General features: G+C 41.2%; 1 protein-coding gene across 1 annotated transcript in view; it reads left to right on the top strand.

Moving 5' to 3' along the window:
* The first annotated feature begins 612 nt into the window (after positions 1-612).
* Positions 613-19,771, top strand: part of Esrrg (estrogen related receptor gamma) — a 213,529-nt gene continuing 194,370 nt past the window's right edge. Inside the window, exon 1 of the mRNA XM_038349528.1 lies at positions 613-668. Coding sequence (XP_038205456.1) covers positions 613-668 — 56 coding nt within the window. The remainder of the gene's footprint in view (positions 669-19,771) is intronic.

Here is a 19,771-nt window from a genome sequence, read left to right as displayed (position 1 = left end):
CTTCGCTCAGCACCTTCCACAGAATCCATCAGCCAAATGTATCGAACTGGCATAAGTTCTTCTTTGCAAAAACAAAATAGGTCTGAGAATAGAAAAAACCAACAGCAAATCGCTCTGGTGTGACATGAGTTAAGTTAGTTATGGTTGATATTTCCCCCCTTTCTTTCCTTTTCTTTACTTTTTTTTTCTAAGCTTCTCGGGCTCGTGGGAGCGTACGCATTAAAAGAATAAATGTGGGAAAATCTGCGGCTTGCGTGGGGCTTTTGCAGCCGGGCTGCAGCTTTGCCCACCGTGCTCCGGGCGTGCGCCCTGCCTACCTGCGGGCTGCGGCTCCAGCGGCCTCTCGTCGCCTCCCTCCTGATTGGGCAGCGGCCCCCCAATCAGATGCGTTCCTGGGCCGGTGGGACTGCATATGTAAAGCCCTACTTCATATTAATAAGCTCCAATCGGGGCTTTAAGTCCTTGATTAGGAGAGAGTGTGCGAGCCTCGGTCCCAACTGGCCGTGCCTATGGGCTTGCCACCGGGAGGACGCGCGTGTTAATTGCACCCGGCTCTGTCAAGGAAACTTTGATTTATAGGTAGGGTGCACAAATAATGGTTGCCGGGCGCACATGGATTCGGTAGAACTTTGCCTGCCTGAGTCTTTTTCCCTGCACTACGAGGAAGAGTAGGTACCTTTTTCTTTTCTTTTTTTTTCTTTCTTTTTGCAACTCGGCGTGGGGGGGCGGGGGTGGGGTGCGTGTGTGCCGGAGCGTGGACAGAGCGGCGTGTGTGCACACGGACCCACGTAGTGGCCTGGGTGTTTGGTGTGCGTGGGTGCTTGTTGGCGGCTGTCTGGTGCCTTTTGTGTGGAGGGTGATCTCCTAATTCAGTAAGTGGAGAATTGTTCTCTGACTACAGTGTTACCTTTAAGGCAGCCCTGTGACTGTCACTAAAACAGCTGGGTGACAGCCACTTCTCTTTCAGGTGCTAAGAATAGGCTCTGGGCACCAATGCTCAGTGAACTGTTAAAATGCATCTTTTACTCGGACCCATTTTCCCTAGGAAAGATGTTTTAAATACAATATTCAAAATGATTTATACTACTGAGTGCTTCTTACGTATTTGCAGTTTGACAGATATTTGAAACTCTGTCATCCTTTACTGCGCGGAGTCAGAGGCAAAATCGTACCTTTATTAATTCCCCTTCAGAGAACGATTTAGCAACTAGCCCCGTGCTGCTCAGAGCTAGGGTAATGGTAGTTATGTGGTTAGCGTTATGTCAGTACTTAACTGGCAAATCAGTCTGTTAAGTAACATGAGATTTTCACACATTATAAATATTTAAAGGGGAGAAAACTGAAGAAGAAACATTAGTGACTTTTTAAAAAACCTTCCCTTAAATAGACAGTGGGCAGGTCCTGGAATTGGATTATGTATCGTATTGTGTCCAGAAATATACAAAAAGGGTACTTTACTTCTTTAAATGTAGTTCAGTCATATTTATGAATACCTTCCTGGATAGTCTACATATTTAGATTATCAAAGGTCCAGGGCCAGTAAGTAGTAGGGGCAGGGAAAGCAAATTGGGCATTCTTGTGTAAATGAATAGCTCATAAACTTCAAGTCACTGTTTAGACAGAACATCAGTGGGTCACGAGGCTGTCAGTGGTCTCGTTTGCTTTCTGTTGAATCAGTTAGATTGCTTTCGCGTTACAGTAATCCAACTGTTATAATTTTTACGAGTGCTCTTGGCAAGCCTTTCTCTTGTTAGGTTGGGAAGAAAATCTAAAACTCTGGGCACTGGGGCCATGTGGTGGTGGTGGAAGTCTACTCGCTGTTCTTGGTGACAGCTCTTTGCTTTGCATCGTAATTGAGAGAGGAGAAGTGGCTCGCAGCCTCTGGTTGCCTGTGTGTGTTTGAGCGTGTGTGAGTGCACACACTTGCATTCTCTCTCTCTCTCTCTCTCTCTCTCTCTCTCTCTCTCTCTCTCTCTCTCACACACACACACACACACACACACACACACACACACACACACTCACAGGAACTATTAGCCAAGACTAGGATCTGGGACATCGAGAGGCTGTCTTTGCATCTGTCTGAAGCACTCGAGGGAAGAGCCAAGCTTAAAATGCTCAAGAATAAAACTGAAATACAAACAAAGGTAAGACCGCCCACGCAAGTCCAGTGCGAAGGGCAGCGCACCTACCTGGGCTGCGTGTAGCACAGGGGACTCGGAAATGTCCTCCTGCCAGGCAGAACACCTTAAGCTCACTCAGATTCAGAACTTTGTCTCGTAAATAAATAAACAGAGCAAACTTTAAATATTCCTCCAAAGGGTTCATGGAAAAAGTAGTTTCCTTGCATTTAACTTCTTATACTGAATTTGAATAATTAGTGTATATAGGCTTCTTAAAGCAGATGTATTTAAATGAAACCAGGGCACATGTCCTTTTGGCTTTGGCGCAAAATTCAAACTAGCTGTCTTTCTTTCTTTCTTTCTTTCTTTCTTTCTTTCTTTCTTTCTTTCTTTCTTTCTTTCTTTCTGGCTCAATTAAAAGTCATCTTTTAAAAATACAGATTTATTGTGTGGGTGCAGTTGTGATGGTTACGTGGTTCACTGGACAGACCGAAAGATCCAAGACTGAGCAACGCATCTGCCTCTCTGTCTCAATTAATAAACCACAGAATTTATACATGCTATTAATATTCATAGTAATTGTGCCGGTTTCAACCCCATCACGTGTGTATACACAGAAATGAAACCTGAGTTATGCAGTTTCCAAGGGAAATATTGGACTGTTTCTGCTTGGGAGGCTGTTAAAAAGATTCATGCAATTTATTGACTACCATTAAGAGAGCTTAAAATGTTAACCTTTAACTATGTAAGTACATACATTTTTTTTTTTATTTTAGGAAAGTCGCCAGCACTTTCAAGAACACAATGCTGTATGGCTTGTTTCACACTGAATAGCAGTAATAGCTGATAGCATAAATAGACGGAAATAATGTATCTGCTGGTTTTGACATATGTGTCTGTGTAATCATTCTAAATGAGTGCGCTCGTCACAGGAATCCCTTTCAACCTCTGATTAAAATGTAACATTGACTACAGGATTATAGAGCGGACTTAATTTTACTGGCTGTTTTAACAGTTGCCACAGCTGTTGGAAGAAGGCAATTGAAACACTCCAAAACAGACAAGGAGAGGAGGTGGCAGTTTAGGAAATTCCAGCTTGATCGTTGAGACCCAGACATTGAACATTTAACAGTTTCACGTTTGTCAGGATCCCTGCTCAGAGCTATGCAAATTTTATTGTGTGTGGTTTTCTGTGTTTCAGGGTGTTGGTTTTATTTTCCCCTTGGACTCATGTCTTCTTAGGAACAGCTAACGTGAATTGAAATAGACTTCTCCTAAAGTGGTACTGTCATGGGGAAATACAAAGAATAAAAACAAGAATGAGACCTGTGAATAATCACAGCAGCAACAAGAATGTAAATCAGAATAGGTATGGGTAGTATGTTTTTTTATGGAAAAATAGGTGCCTTCCCAAGTTCCTTTAGATACGAGGTAATTTGAGAGCCGACAAGAGGCACTTTGAGTTTATTTTTTCTGAGGTAGAATACCTAAACTCCTACTCAGAACTCACGACTTTCTGTATTGATCCTGCTGTGTAAATCTGTTGAAAACACTAGCAACCTTAAAGGTAGGTGGTGTAGGTGGGGTCCTCAGACGATCTCGGTAAATTTCTGGAAATGACAGCCAGCAGCAATTAGCGTTCTTTGGCTGAATATCTTTAACCTTGTCCACCACAAAACAGAACAGAACCATTCTGTTTTTTTCTCAGAATTAAATAAGTATGGTGCATGCCCTAAACTATATATGTATACAATGTGAATATGTATATGTATTTATGTGTGTGTGTGTGTGTGTGTGTGTATTCCCAAGTGGTTTGTATTATGTAACTCATGATTCTTTTCTTTTAAAGTAAGCAAAAAAAAATTTTTTTTTGAAAGTGTCCCTTAGTTGATGTAATACATGTTGAATGGGGGTGGTGACAGGCACCTGTGTTCTAGCAGCCCTTTGTGTGAGGGTATGTGGGTATTGCCCGGTGCACATTTGGTAGTGAGTTTAAACAGCTTCTCATCTTAATAGAGGCAAGGGCGATGGTGGGGGCTTGTTCATTCTTACAGTGATGGCCTCTTATCTGTGTGCTTGCGGCTCTGAAGCTTTATTTACTGGACCTAGTGTGTTGTGGTGGTAATTAACCCATGTTATTAGCAAAGCCCTTGTGGAGAGCCATTAATTCTCTCGCATGGACGGTCATTTTTCCAGCATTTCCCCCCAATAAGGTAGCACTGTTTCTTTAAAAGAATATATGTGCTCTACACTGATAGTGTTTGATATATTTCTTTAATTTAATCTGGCCTGTAATGTATAGTGGCTCCTTCTTAAAGTATGGCATTGAAATTCTGTTTTTAAAATGCTAGCAGGGGAAAAGACTTGAGCTGCTTTTTTTTTCTACTAAAGTTGAGAGAGAGAGCATGAATGAGGGAATTTAAAGCTTAGGAACAGAATACGGTAGGAAGTCACTTTCCTTCAAATTGTCCAGACCTTAGAATATATGACAACTCGTGGCTTTGAGGTTTTTTGATCAGATTTTTATTTAGTTAATAACACTTTAGGTATTCTTTTTGTAAAATATTGAGCCAGTAGAAAAATACTTATGCTTCCTTGGTTGAGAAAAGATAAGGGCCATCTCATTAGCTGGGCCATACTTTTGCAATTAATTTTCTATACCTGGTGCTATGCATCAAAGAGGGCAGCTAACTTCTCTCGGGTTCTGTCTAACAATACTTTCATGATACCTCCCTCCCTCCAGAATTACAGACAAAGAAGGGGTGGTTCTCCGGGAAGGTATCACGATGTCCAAATTACAAGTCAGTGTGACTTGTGAAAAATTCCTCAGCATTGCTGTTAGCCTAATCATTAAACAAACTAGATCTTTGTTTCGCCTGTCAAGTGATGTTTAGCAGGTTCATAGGATTTCATAGACTGAGTTAAAAATGCGTACTCCCTGGCTGATTCTGTACATCCAACGGGCCGTTCACAGCAGTGATTTTTATAAAGCCAATCCATACCAAATAAACTTCCTAGATCTGCCCCGCAAGCGTTTAGAGAGAAGATGAGAATGTGTGCAGGATCATAGGAGAACTTTCCGGTCGTCGCAGCAGACAAGCTGTGCCCCGAGTCTGGTACCCAGGCAAATTCACAAGAGAGAGAAACAATACCTGGTTGATATGTTCTAGTGCAGGCGAGCTCCGGCCGAGCCAGCTCTCCGGAGAAAATCTTTGATTATGTTGGGCCAGTTTGTTCAGTTTTTATCTCTTATACACCCACTGGAATTGTATTAAATTGTCATTGTCCTAAAACACACGAGATAGAAATGAATTGCGCTTTTCTCTGCTCCCTGACAGTGAAATATTTCACCTCTCTCCAGTCATATTTGGGTGCATTTGAGAGTGTGGGGATGACACCAGGCGTCTCTCCAGCTTGCCATTCATTCTTGCTGCGTTTTGCATGTTTCATCATTGATTTTTTTTCCTGTGGCCACATCTACATAGATTGAGATTATTGATGCCATGATGGATAAACAAACGCACATATGGCCCTTTAAAATTGCGAGTTGCCACTAGGATGCATGGGGAAAATGTGTTTGTCTGTGTGTCTAGTTGCGTGTGAAACACACATATGTATGGGGAGAGTGATATATGGACAGTTTAGCTATGTTAATATTATTATTCATCAGCTTTTGCCTATATAAATAAGTCTTAGGTGTAATGCAATAAATAGTTAGTGGCCAATTAAATTTGCCAGGCATGATTTGCAACTTGAATTCATGTTTTAGGTATTTATCAGACCCAATTGGAAAAAGAATTGATTTAGCCATTATGCATTGGGCAGGTGAACAGGTAGCCTGGAATGCACATTTTTGTCTGATTTTAATTTCTAAAAAATTATATTCATCATCTAGTAACCATAAATAATTTGTAAAATAGAAAATCAGCTGCTGATAGCAAATGCATAATTTAATGGGCTGAGGCCATACGCAGTAGAATATTTTGAAATAGCTCCTGGCTACATCTTTTCCTATACAATCGGTCTAACAAACACATGATCGTAAAGAGCAGGGCAGCTCTCAAACAAATGTAAAAATGTGGATTTTTATTATTGCACTCAATAAATATGTCATTTCCTTATTTTTTTCCTAAAAGAGAAAAAGGAATAAAATTAATAGGTGTTTTTATATCTGTCAAATTCACTCCGTGTCTTAGATAATTCAGGTTTACTCTCCAAGGTAAATTTAGAATTCTGTGATTTCACTTACACAAATCTGAGGGTGTGTTGATAGAAAATATTCATGATATTGCTTTTTCTAATCCTCTAATTCTTGTTCTAATTCATGCGCTCCTTTAAAGTGCTGGGATCATTTCCTACCTTTACTTATTTGCATAACGCTTTATCAAATTCCTGCTCTTGTGTTTATGGAAAATTCCTGCTAGCTGCTGCTCTACGCTGAGGCATCAGATCAGGGTCAGCCATGGCGGTCTGAGGTGCTGAGTGACAGCCCTCTGCTCTCTCAAGGACCCACCTGATTATTTCTTCTTGTTTCAAGTTCAAGTCAGACTTTCTTTCTAACGTCTTAGGAAGCCTCAGTAAAGAAACGATCTCCAGTCTGACTTTTCCCAGGGCTGTACTTGCTAGTTCTTCCCACGATGCCAGATTTTCCTTTTTCTCTGGTATTTTGAACAGTGTTTTTTTTTTTTATTTTGACAGTTTTCACAAACTATTGAAATGAAAGTATCTAGAATCTAGATTTGTATGTATTGCAAACATTCACTTCTCCTTTTCATTTCTGAAAGGTATTTTGGGGTGTTTGGAGGGAGCTGGCATTATATATTTTAATTTCGTCAAATGGTATATGCATCATAATTTGTGGCAAGGCCTCTGTATTTGGGAGGTGATTTGTTAAGGCAAAGCAACAAAAGAAAAATACGGTTATTTAAAAATTGGATTTTCACTGGTTCTTTGAAATTATTTCAATATGCTAGCAAAGATCTATACGTGCATTTAACTATAGATTTTAACATACAGTGCTAGCTGGGAGAGCACTGCACAAAACCTGGGCTTTGTCGTTTAAAAAAAATCCATCCAACATGAAAGCGTGAAAGATCATCAGGACTTTACCTAAGATTATGGTGTATGCCACCACAAGAACCTAAATGCCAATTTGTAGTTTAATCGTATGAAACAGTTCTCATCGTGGGCATGCTTTTGTGCTTCCTCCTGTGGCCTCCAGCGCGACCGGCTCGCATGCAGAATTTACATCCCCGGGACTGAAGTGCATCTCACGTGTAATACACATTGGCAGCACGTACCTAGCCAAAGAAAACAAATTAATATTGGGCACGCTGAGGGCTGCCAGGCACATCACAGACATGTCAATTTAACTTCGCTTCATCATCCACTTTCTCCACAAACAGTTGGTTAGGATGGTACTGAATATAAGGAGAGCAAGCAATAAATTCTCACGTGTATCAGAGATCCGGTGGGTAAGGTGAAGGTGATGAGAGCCGGGCTGCCTCCCGACCTCTTCTTTAAAACTAACCGCAGGGATTCCAGACCACATAGATGGCAATGAGGGTTGTGGAACTGGAGTTCATTCAGATCCTTCTAGCTCTCCGTGAGGTGGGGAGCAGAGGTGTGCATCTCAGAGGGGATAAACCTTCATTACTTTTATTTGAGAATCAAACAAAAAAAAAAAATCAAAATTGCGGCGAATCCTAAGGCTCCTGAGCAGCATCTCTTTTGTGGAGCTTCGCCTACATTTTCTTCAAAAGAAAAACAGAAACCTCCCACGCTTTCTGTGTATGGCTTAGTCAATATGCAGAAAAATATTTAAAACTAAAAGAAGAATTGATGCACAGACAATAAGCAAAAGCATGCTGAATTCCACCCCACCTCTGGGTCAGAAGGAGATCTTGGCGAATGGTAATCCCTTTTCCATCTACCCCACAAACCCTCTACCCATTTGCTTCATGGTTTCTGAGACTTTAAGCAAAGGCTTGCTTGCTCAGTCTAGGTTCCTTTTTCTCCTAATACTCACAGTTCCATTTAAAATGTTTTCCCAGGTTTACTTTCCAAGCTGTTCATACACAACAGTCACGAGAATTTCCTTGGCTTGGGAAACTTGAAAAAGCTTATATACAAAATTAGTAAAAAATATAAGATCAATAAAAGAACCTAGAGGTTCTCCTGCTTCTTAGAGAGAACCATTCAGTTGCGAACTGTTCTCTAGACTGCCTTTGACCCTCCATAATTCTAAATTTTTGTAGCACACATCAACTTTCCACCAAACCCAAAGATGGCTGTGCTAAATGGTATTTTTTATACCCCCCTCAAATCCAAGCATATTCTAAAGAAGCTTTCTTGGCAGCTACTCATTTATCAAAACAGATCTGATAGTTTGAGAAAGATTGTTAGACCTGTAATCAACAGCTCATGATCAGGGAAAGAGAATGAGAACCATGCCTTTTCCCTAGGAGGAAGTGGCTGTATGCAGTGCATGCTGGACCCCGAGAAATAACAGAGCATCCTTTGATCTCTAGACTTGACTGAGACCTACCTCATCCGTTATGAGGGCCTTGAGTCACAGATGGGGAAGCCACTGCCAACTGCAGGGCACTGACTTGCATGCTTGGAGTCTTCCTATTGGAGTCTAGACAGCATCAAGATTTGGCCTCAGGTGGAAGCATGTGGCAGATCGCTTCTGTTTCTTCTTAGCCGGCCGGCCAAGGCAAGTGAGGCGCGCATGGATGTTTTATAGGCACAAGCTCCAGCCCAGAATTTGTTCCTCTGTACAAGAATGTCTTGTGACCCTGTTGTTCTAGTATATTTCAGAATTCTCTCCTTTTCTAGAAATGTCGCTGTTGTTTTTCATGCATCCAAAGTACCCAAAGGCCTCTCTCAGGTTCTTTGGACCACAGCCTGGTGGGAGGCCTTTCTGGGATGAAAGTGAAAAATTAACTGCCTGGGTGACATGTCTTTTTTTCATATCGTTGAATAGTGAACGCCTTCGGTTGGTTAAGTTTGAAGAAATATGAAAAATAATATGAAGGTAAAACGTCCCACTCCAATTGTATTGTATTTATCTATTTTCTCATTTGCTTGTAGTGAACAAAACTTTAATGTCTAGAGCATTTATGAGAGTTTTCATGATTGGAAAATCTGTCCTGAGATATGGTCACCTCAGGTGACCACAGTACTGTCTCTCTTGTCTTTAGTTTCTGGGGTAAGTTCTTTGATGTCTATTGTCTTTTTTTTTTTTTTTTTTTTTGCTTGCCTTGTAGAGCTTCTCACCTCTAGGTGGAGGGAGAGTGGCATGCCTGGTGGCCCTAGTGTTCTCTGAACACTTTCCCTCTCCATCCCCAAGACATACACTCATTTAAAAAATCTGTTTCTTTGCATTTGCTTTGCTAAGAGGTCATGCACTTTGGTGAAAGGGTCCTGGAGTCTTCCTGTCCACATACGCCAGTGCCCTTTATTCTCCCTGTGAATTCCACGAGATTGCCCCTACCACCTCCCATTTGTTTTTTTCTTTTGTTTTGTTTGCTGAACATTCTACCTGAGTGCTTTTATAGTGTTTTCCTGATGGTTGTCAGTTTGGGATACTGGGCTGCTGACATTTTTGTTAAGTTAATGTCACAGCGGAAAAACCAATGGCGAACTGGAATCCGGCTCCAGTGCGGTGAAAGATACAACTTGTGTTTGATTGTGTGTAAATACAGTTCGTTAGCTGGGGGCTTATCAGATAGCTTGGCAGAGAGAGAGAGAGAGAGGAGCAATGCAGGCTGCTTTCAGTAACCACGCTGGTTCATACTCCTGATAAGACGCAGGGAGCTTTTTACAAAATGCTGATAGGTTTGAATACGAAAAGAATAATCTCTTTCAGTGGCACCAGCTTATCAGAGCGAAGGAAAATGCCAGCACTTTTACATTAGCGAAAGTAAATGTTTTAGAGACTCTGGGCCCCCTTTCTTCCTATTCAAGTTAAAGAAGGACGGGTGCTTTTGAGTGCGTGCTAATGAATAGAAGGATTTATTACCTTGACTAAATTACAAGGGGGATGTGTTGATAAAGGAACCTTCGGCATCCACGGCAGTGTCTTTGATAAGAAGGTACACGTATGCTGTTGGCCGTTCTCTGGAGAAATTAGCACGCCTAACTGGCGCTGGGTCTATTAAACACCATTTCTGTCTTCCAAGATGCAGTTATGCCCTGTGTCGATCGAGGCTCCTTGTTCTCCTAGCTGATGAGTGACAGGCATTCGAAACTTTAGCTTATCACACTTATAAAATGATGACGACCAGGTAAGTTCAGGGGCTCGGTGAGCCTATATCTGCTGTGCTGAACCAGCTATAAAAAAAACAACAGAAAAATTATGAGTGAGGTGAGATTAATTATAAATTGAGGATGCTTTAATGACAAGATAAATGTTTTTGTCTAAATAATAGTACATTTTAAAGTACCCTCCCTTGCTGTGGGGAGAGGACACTGGTTTGGCTTTGAATGCAAACCGTTAACTTCCTCAGTTGTCCCGTTTGCTCATCTTTGCGACGGATGCCTAGAAATAATTTGGCGTATTCAGATTTGATAAATGGTAGTGCAAGACCAGAATGATTGATTTTGGATTACTATTGATTACTCTCAATGAGATCACCGTGACACAGTCGAATCAATAGTCTTCGATTAAGGGAGGCACCACTGCTCCATACATTCGCCTGGCAGTGGGGGACTGAGGGACAGAGTGTTCACAAGCTGATAAATTGACAAAGCGTTCAGCTTTAAACAGCCCTTTGTTCAGCACTAGTTTCTTAAAATATATTTCATTGGAAAGTTCGGTATTTTTTTTTTCAACTTGGGGCCTTTCTGTGGAAGAAAGGTCATCAGTTTAAGGATTATTAAATTTTAACTAAAAACAACTGGGCTCCATTTAGGTGTAAAATCATTTAAGTCCTTACTGCTGGCAACCTTCATGCCTTTGAGCTGTCGCTCAAAGGTTCCATTCTTTTATGAAGATGTCAATTGTAAACATAAAAATGCATGGCTGGAAATGGAATGGTTTTAAGATTCAAAATGAAATAAAAATTTCTGCCCGAGGAAAGCGCTGTAATCAAAATAAGGTGGTCTCGAGTCTGCTCACTAGCGGCCATGCTCTGGAGCAGCGCTGGGAGGTGGCAGCAGGTACCTTGATCAAGCGAAGCTGCTGGATTTCTTCCCTCCTAGTCCGAGGGCTTGCATCCGCATCTCCAGCACGACACAGAGCATGCTAAATAGTGTTTGATCCGTAAGCCGCCAGCACTCCCAGTACCTTGGAATCTTTCTGTCACCAGCAAACTTACAAAGTCATTGGGAAGGGGGTATAGAGGGAAGTCCATGTTTCCATTCTTTTAGTGAAGTTGCTCAAGGAGAAGTTGTTTCTCCCATCTTCAGCCCTTGGGCACTGAGCACAGGCTGTGGAACCTTAGCACGGTGGTCCTACGTGGCTGTCACAAAGGCGATTGTGCTAGCCATGCTAGGCTGTAAGTGAAAGTTCTTGTATATGCTGGCTGCTGTACGCCAGACTACTAGGCCTGTGCACCCATGGCTTGAGTAGCTTGCCGTCCTTTTGTTTAATCTTGTTTTCTTTTGTTTGTGAGGATGCCATAGGTCATAAACTTGAGCTAAGCACAGGCTACTAAGGACTCTGTTACTGGGCTACCCCCTCCTCCAAGTCCAGCTTCAACTTTTAACATTGGTAAGCGATATAATTTTGAAAAGAAACTTTCAAACAAAAAATTAGCAGAAATTAATGCAAAGGTCAAGCTTCAAATTGTGAAATTACCTGTAAAAACATTGGAGTATTTTTCATTTTGCATGGAAATAATATAATGGGATTCTAATTATATTAGGTTGAACTATATGAAGTTGCTATTTTGTAGGTCAAAAAATGGTCAAATATCAGCAATTTTGCATGATCCAGCCCAATAATTGAATTTATTTCTATGCACCCCATAGTCCATAATCAAATTGGAAATGACAACTGGCCCTCATTCTCTGATGGGCTGTTGCAGAATTTGGGAGACCCGTGAATTCTGCCTTTCACTCTGATAAGCTATGTAACATCATTACAACAGCTTCATAGTTTTTCTTCAGTATCATTAGAGAGTTGCCAAGAATAGTGCCGTGTGCTCTGTCCTGTGGAGACAAGGCTGGTTATCCTGAGAATCCTTGCAATTTTTTCTCTGGTAAAGCCCCCTCTTGCCCCATCCCCCCCCCATGCTCAGACCATCCCCGTCAATGTTCTGAGAACCCCACTTGCTGCACCTTTCCATGCCCCCAGAGAAGAATGTGAAGTGTTCCATTAAATGAGCATTCATCTCTGAGGAGCCATAGGATGGGGCTCCTCAAGCTAATGCTGAAGCCAGAAGTGCTTTATGGGCCACAGCGTGAGAAAAAGATTTGCAGAGATGTCCTGATGAGATCCCAAGGCCACTAACTCACCCCCTAGATGCTGGGCACCTGTCAGGCTGCCCTTCACTGGCCAGTAGGAGCTCTCTGCAACCACCTATGGGCAGCAGCTGGCTCTGCAATAGCACGAGGGGCTTTGAGGCCACCGCTGGACCTGGGCAGTACAAAGAGGCATCTTAACTTGAGCTCATGTCAAGACTGGGTGAGTTTTTCTGCCTTTGGGTGAGTTCACAACCGTTTGCAACTTGTTCCAAAGGACAGGGCAGACAGGTTTCCTGAATCTTTTCTTGAGTGACTGCCTTTGCCTGGTCCCATTGTCAGTCTTGGAGTATTCTTTACGCCTGTTCTTCCCTGTCTGTGACATGCATTTAAGTTATTGCTGCTACCCCAAGAGAAATCATTCTACTTGCTGCTGGACACATGCAACTCAGGGGTCACAGCCACGGTAGGAAGAGAACAGAGAACATCCTTAGCACACATTTCTACCCTGGCCACACAGTGGGTACCAGTGTCAGCCTGGACACACACACACACACATACACACACACACATATTTTGGATATAAAATTCTATGAATACAGCACAGACTACTTTAAAATAATGATTTAAAGCACAGATTCTCCTGCTAAAGACACAAAGCAGTGGTGATGATGTAAGATGTCTGTCATCTGTCGCATCTGACTTAAATGACTCTCCCTTCAACTACAGACACACACAGCATATTTATATCAGTTTTACCAAAGATATAAAAAGCTCAAGAAAATAAGTAGCCAAGAAAATTCACTTCTTTCTATGGGAAAAGACCAGTCGATTTAATTTTGTGTGTGTGTATGTGTGTAGAAAACTGCAGACACCAGATTCTGATTTACCACAGAGGATGATTTTGTGGGAAGGGTTCCTCAGACTTTATTTGCAGCCCTGGATGGAGGGTAGCTCTTGTCCAGCTTTTCTGTGAGGAGCTGGAGGGAGTGGATTCCTCCCAGGCAACATGGGCCACAGCCCATCAGCAGGCTGCCAGTCATCAGCAGGTGTGAACAACATAAAACAGGATTAACACTGAACCACTGTATGTACTAAAAACAGAACCCCCGCCTTGCTTTGAGAAGGACACGCAGAAATGGAAGACACAAGCCCTGCTGGGCCTGCTCTCCTTGTTTCCCAAACAGTGCTCAATGGACTATGTTGATAGCTCTGTTTAGGGCAGGAAAGGCAAGCAAGGAGCATGTGTTCATTCCCAGAAGCTCTCTTTTCACAATTCAAAGCTTAGGGAGTAAAACCTTTTAGTATTTCTTTCTTTTTTTGAGGTGGTAAAAACCAAAAAGCCAAAATCATTAGTTGAATCAGGTTGACAGGCTGATATTACAGAGACATTGTCCCTGCTTCCAAATTAAAAGTTGATAGATAGTCATTTGGTGTGGTCGTTCCAGCTCAAAAAAGTTCTGTTGATTGATTATTCTGTTATTTTTATATTTAATTGGATTACTTGACTCATAATTTTTCCAAAGTGAAACAAACCCACAAATAAATAAAAGTAATAATAGATTCTCTATTCTTATAATATTAAAAATCAACAAACCACTACTTAGGAATAAGAAAGATGCCCATAAGAACAGGTGTTACTATAGGGTTCTATGTGGGTTAGGAAGTGCAGCATTGTAAGAAATTTATATGATTTGAGTTAAGTAACGTGTTCAGTATTTTGTTTAGAAAACAGTCCCACACCTATGTGACACCATACTAAATTTAGTTTATTTTGTATATGAGAATAAAATTTACATATCTTTTGGGGGGGTTGAAACTAATTTTTATTTCAACAGTTTGGCACTTGGTCACATTCAGGAAGGTGTACAAAATAAGGAAACAGCAAGGCAGTTAGTTGAAGAAATAATATTGTATGTACACATGCATATACTGTATATATGAAAACACATAAACCTTTAGCATGTACAAATACAGATCTTTCTGCATGTGTATGTAATGCCATTACACTGACTTCTTAGTCTAAGATATTCATAAGATTATGCTGTTCAAAAATATACATACACTGGTTTAAAATGCTTTTCAAATGTCAAAGATCAAAATTCCAGTGGCCATTCTCTCTTGGGTAATGAGAGATTACCCAGTTGCCACCTTTCCTATTATTTGTGTCTACATTTTAAAATATAGTAACTGAGTTGTTCCTTCACCATTTTCACCATTTTTTCTTTCCTTCTTTTTATTTTTATTTATTTATTTATTTTTGGTTTTTCAAGACAGGGTTTCTCTGTAGCTTTGGAGCCTGTCCTGGAACTAGCTCTTGTAGACCAGGCTGGTCTTCTTTTTATTTTTTACTTAAAGTATTCTTTTAAATAGTAAATTTTTTTTTTCTGAGTGTCACTAATTTTTCTGTAGAAGTCATATTGCCACTATTTGAATATAGCAGTCATGCAATACATGTAACTTGTAAGGTACTTCCAAGTCATTAGGAGCTATGTAAATTCTAAAAATTACATTTGTTTATTTTGAGATAGGGTTTTGCCATGTAGTCTTGAGTGGCTGGGAGCCTACTTTGTAGGCTAGGCAAGCTGTGAGCTCACTGATGTTCACTTACCTCGGCTCCAAAGTGCTGAGATTATGGGTGGTGACCATACCAGCTTAAAAATTACACTTTAATTGGGCTGGAGAGATGGCTCAGTGGTTAAGAGCATTGCCTGCTCTTCCAAAGGTCCTGAGTTCAATTCCCAGCAACCACATGGTTGCTCACAACCATCTGTAATGAGGTCTGGTGCCCTCTTCTGGCCTGCAGACATACACACAGACAGAATATTGTATAATGAATGAATAAATAAATAAATAAATAAATAATACACTTTAATTTCCAAGTTACCACCTTGCCTAAGAAAGTAGCTTTACCATCATTGGCCTTTCATGGTTTCTTCTCTGTTTATGACTTTAAATACCTCTGTTAGAAAATATGAACTAGTTGGAGGCTTATAACTTAATGATAGCTAATGAAATATGGCCTAAAAATATCAATTTAAAAATTAATTTTTTGGCATGTGTTTTTTATATCCAACTGTTGACTATCAAATTCATAGCATATAGGAACTTCTCATGTTGCCTCAAAAAAATATTGTTCATGTTACTTTGCACTTTTTTAAGTCAATAAGGTTTAGCGTCCTGCTTTGAGAAGCCACCGTGTGCGCACAGGTGCGGTCCTAGCTCTGGGGATCCTAACCTAAGTGACGAAAATCTAGAATGGTCACGGGTGCACATCACACATTTTCAAGTGTGGCTTTTTGCACTCAGTCCAGTATAAACGGAAGTCAGTTTTCAGATAATGACTTCAGGAATTGAAGTTGTGATTTCTTTTCCATAGGACTTTAGCAAATTGAAGCTCTGGCATTTGCATTTCTGAGCTGATGATTGAAATTATTGTCATGGGCATAGAATTATACCAGCCCATAATACTACAAGCATATGACTGAATTGTGGTGTTAGCTCAAATCTTGGATTTCCTTTGTTGGTGGTGCTTGTTTTTTCAGTTGTAGAGATCAAACCTGAGGACCTTATGTGTGTTGGCAAGGGCTCCACCACTGACCTCTGCCCTGAGCTCATCATAGTGTCTTGTTCCTGCTCCTCAATTTAAAATGGACAGACTCTTGCAGGTCTTTGAAGATTTGTCCTCAAAAGCTGTCCCTAACCTAAAAGTGCTTGAAATTGCCTGCATGTGGGTTTTGTTTTGTTTTTAGGCTGGTAGTGAAAGTGAAAAAAAATTCTTTAAAAGATTGTTCAAACAGGCAAACAAACAAACAAACAAACAAAAAACCCAACAGGTATTTCTCAGGTTGTAGGCACAGTAAAGGGTGATTGTTTGAATTTGATGATTATGTCATTTGGCTCTGTCTGGGGGAAGGTTTGAGTTAGTGAGCTGTTCTTAATCAAAGTCATCGAGTTTTAAGGAAGAAAACTTCTCACGTTGCCTCTAAAAAGATTGTTTATGTTCCTTTGCCCATCCCCCCTGCTCTGTTTTGTAGGTTATTAATGTTTAGGGTCCTGCTTTGAGAAGCCACTGTGTGTGCACAGGTGCCGTCCTAGCTCTGGGGATCCTAACGTAAATGATGAAAATCCAGAATGGTCACGGGTGCACATCACACATTTTCAAGTGTGGCTTTTTACGCTCAGTCCAGTATAAATGGAAGTCAGCTCATCTTCAGATACACTCTGAGCCAGGGTCTTCATCCAGCATTCCTGCACAGCTGCCCTTTAGAGTTCCCCAAAGCCAGGGAGTTCAATTTGCTTGAGGACTTGAAGATTGAATTCAAAGCTGTCCTCACCCCTCGCACTAAGCACTCGGCAGATGCATTTTATTTCAGCATTTTATGTGTTTATTTATTCTTTGAAGATACAGCTTGCTTTGCCTCAGGTCGTTAAAATCACTGTCTTGCACATCTTTAGATGTTTCCAACGAGATGATTAGTGAAGTCAGTCAGTAAGATCTATGCTGCCATCACAGAAGTTTATAGAAGGGTCAGACCGTGGTACCACGGTGCCATTGCCAGTCAGAATGTGCCAGAAACATCTCGGGAGAGTTTTTGTCAAGTGTTTATGCTCAATTAAAATTTATACTCCGTGCTACCGAGTGCCTGTCTCCTGATAGCTCGGCGTCAGTGTGGCCAGTTTTCTTTGCAACTGCTATGGAACAGAATGCTTTATGTGGAACAGTGCTATAGGATGACAGACTTTAAAAGGGAGATGATGCTTTTTCAAAAAAGATACCAGACACGTAGACAAAGGATTGTTTCCACTTAGGCATAGCCAATATTTCCTACACCAGTGCAAAACCATGACAACATGGTTCTGATCTTCTTCCTAGCTGCAAAGCACAACTTACCTTTGTGTCTTCCTGTACCCAGCAACCTCCTGTCTATTTCTTCTTCATTTGTGCTTTTTGCAAAATATCTGTGAATATGTGCTTTTTCTCCACCATTTCCCCTATTCTACCCCATCACTCCCCTTTTTACTTCTTAAAGCTGAGACGGAATATTTCAGAAGGATACATTTTTCTCTATGCACACTGCCAGGATGTATCCCAAGGCCTTCCCTAGAGGTCTATAAGAATGAAAAGAAGACAAACAGAATAACCCACTAACAAAGCAACAGCGTAAAGCATCAGGGCTTGCTGGGCTGGGGTGGAGTGGTGGAAGAGAGAGGATAATTTATGATGCTTCCGGTATTGATGGAAAGGATTTGCCCATGCCCCACTTCCACCCCACCCGCGAACTCCACAGCACTCAGCATTAGATGATGCTAATGTACCTGGAAGGAAAAGGCGGCCCATGCCCAGGCAGGCTGCATCAGACAGGGCGCCTTGCCATCTGGCCCACCTGCTGCATGCATGAGTCCATCTGGTGACTGCAATAGCTCATTGTAGGCCTCTTCAGAGGAACACTGGGGCTGAAAAGCAGGCAGTGTGAATTATTTAAGTAGCTGATATAAATAAATAGAGGGGAAGGGGAGAAGAATAACAAGGGAAGGGAGAAAGAGAACCTGCCCCTTCCCTTTGTCTGTAGTTCTGGAATGATCAAAATGCTTGAAAACACCCATTTGCATGTAGATTTTACTGTGTAGATCACGGTGCAGATTACACACCAATGGGATTTATCTAGGTTTAGATAAAACTCAGACTGCTTTGCACAGAAGATAGGTAATCTTAAAGAGTTCAGAATCAGTAAAACTGATAACGTGAGGTGTATTTTAGGCATCCATTCACTGAGTAAAGCTATGGTTTGTCCTTTTAGGAACAGATGGGTTTTGTTAAGGGTGGGGGATGGGGACATGTGTTTGACTTTTTAATTATAATTTATAGAATTCAGAGGTTTTCTTCTGTTAGATTTAAAAATGAGAAAAACTATGTTAATTCGATTTATGTATGTGGCCAATCAAAACTATTTTAGGTAGGTACAGTTCCTTTTAGTGATTGGGTATATGTATTAATAGGTTGTATTACTAGGTGCTAAGTGGGAAACCTGTGCATTACTCTCTGAGATTTGTATTTAAACAGATGATCATGATGGTCCTAAGTACCATGGTTAATGCAAAAATGAAATACTGAAATCATAAGCCAGAGTCCAGTAACTTGCTTATATCCAAGCGGAATATCGAGGTGAGAAATGGGCTTTAAAAGTCATTTTCTGAGGTTGTACTTGCTGCAGAGTCTAGCATGAGCTGGTTTGTACAAACTGAATGTCAGTTCTCCTTGAAAGGTAAGGGGTGCATCTGGAATTGTGGTGTCCAGAAACTATTCTTGTGGTCTTTCCTCAGAGGCATTCGGAGGGTGGCATTGTTTGAGGTCAGGGTGGAGACGTTATACTTCATTCAAATTAATATCTATTTTTCCCTTCTATCATTTTTACATTATGGAGTGGCTAATAAAGATGAAGAATGTTCTGTGTTGTGTCCAACTGGTTCAATTTTTAGCTGACAAATCTGTAATGAAGCCATGTGAACGGAATGGGCCTGTTGATGTCTCCCTTGCTCTCATGTTGGGAAAGGCATGAGGGGCTTGCTGCTCCAGGACAGACCAGACTGCTCGCTGCCATTGTACTCCACTCCCTGTTCAGCTGCAAAGAAAGCTCCACTGAGCTTCTTCCCACCAGTGAAGCCCCAAGTTATCATTCGAACATAAGCAATTTTTATATCTACAGCCAAATAGGCACAGAAATAATTTACATAGTTAATTCTAAAAGTAACCGGTGACCTCCTTTGTTTTCAAAGGTATTTTATGGTGATGGATTTATAGTCATTTCTTTCTAAAAGAAGCTGGGAACGTCCTCTTCCTGTCTGCTTTTGAGACTCTAAATAAAAGTCACAGCTAGTTTTGGCAACTAGTCACCTCTTCACCTATCCCGCTTAGACCTCTCGCTTCCTCCTGTGATGTCCCAGGATGTCTCCTTGCCTATCCTCAATATTCCACCTCTGTGAAAAGAAACCCCTTCCTTCTCCAAATTTCACCTACCAAGAACTCATCATAGTTGTTATGATACCATTGTTTCCTGGAAAACTTTCTTGCTGACTTGCTAAGAAAATGTCCCAGCAGGCAGAGGACGGAACTGACACCTGGCCACCCCAGTGACAGCCCTTGACTTTGAGGGACGGGGTTGACTCAGTGCCCCCCAGACAGTTTTAGGGAGCCCCACACATAGTTCAAGGCTCCTCACACACACAGCGTTGGTTTT

The sequence above is a fragment of the Arvicola amphibius genome, chromosome 12 (genome assembly GCF_903992535.2).
Source record: "Arvicola amphibius chromosome 12, mArvAmp1.2, whole genome shotgun sequence".
Taxonomy (NCBI): domain Eukaryota; kingdom Metazoa; phylum Chordata; class Mammalia; order Rodentia; family Cricetidae; genus Arvicola; species Arvicola amphibius.
The sequence above is the reverse complement of the archived record's forward strand: the minus strand, read 5'-3'. Positions and strand labels throughout refer to the sequence as shown.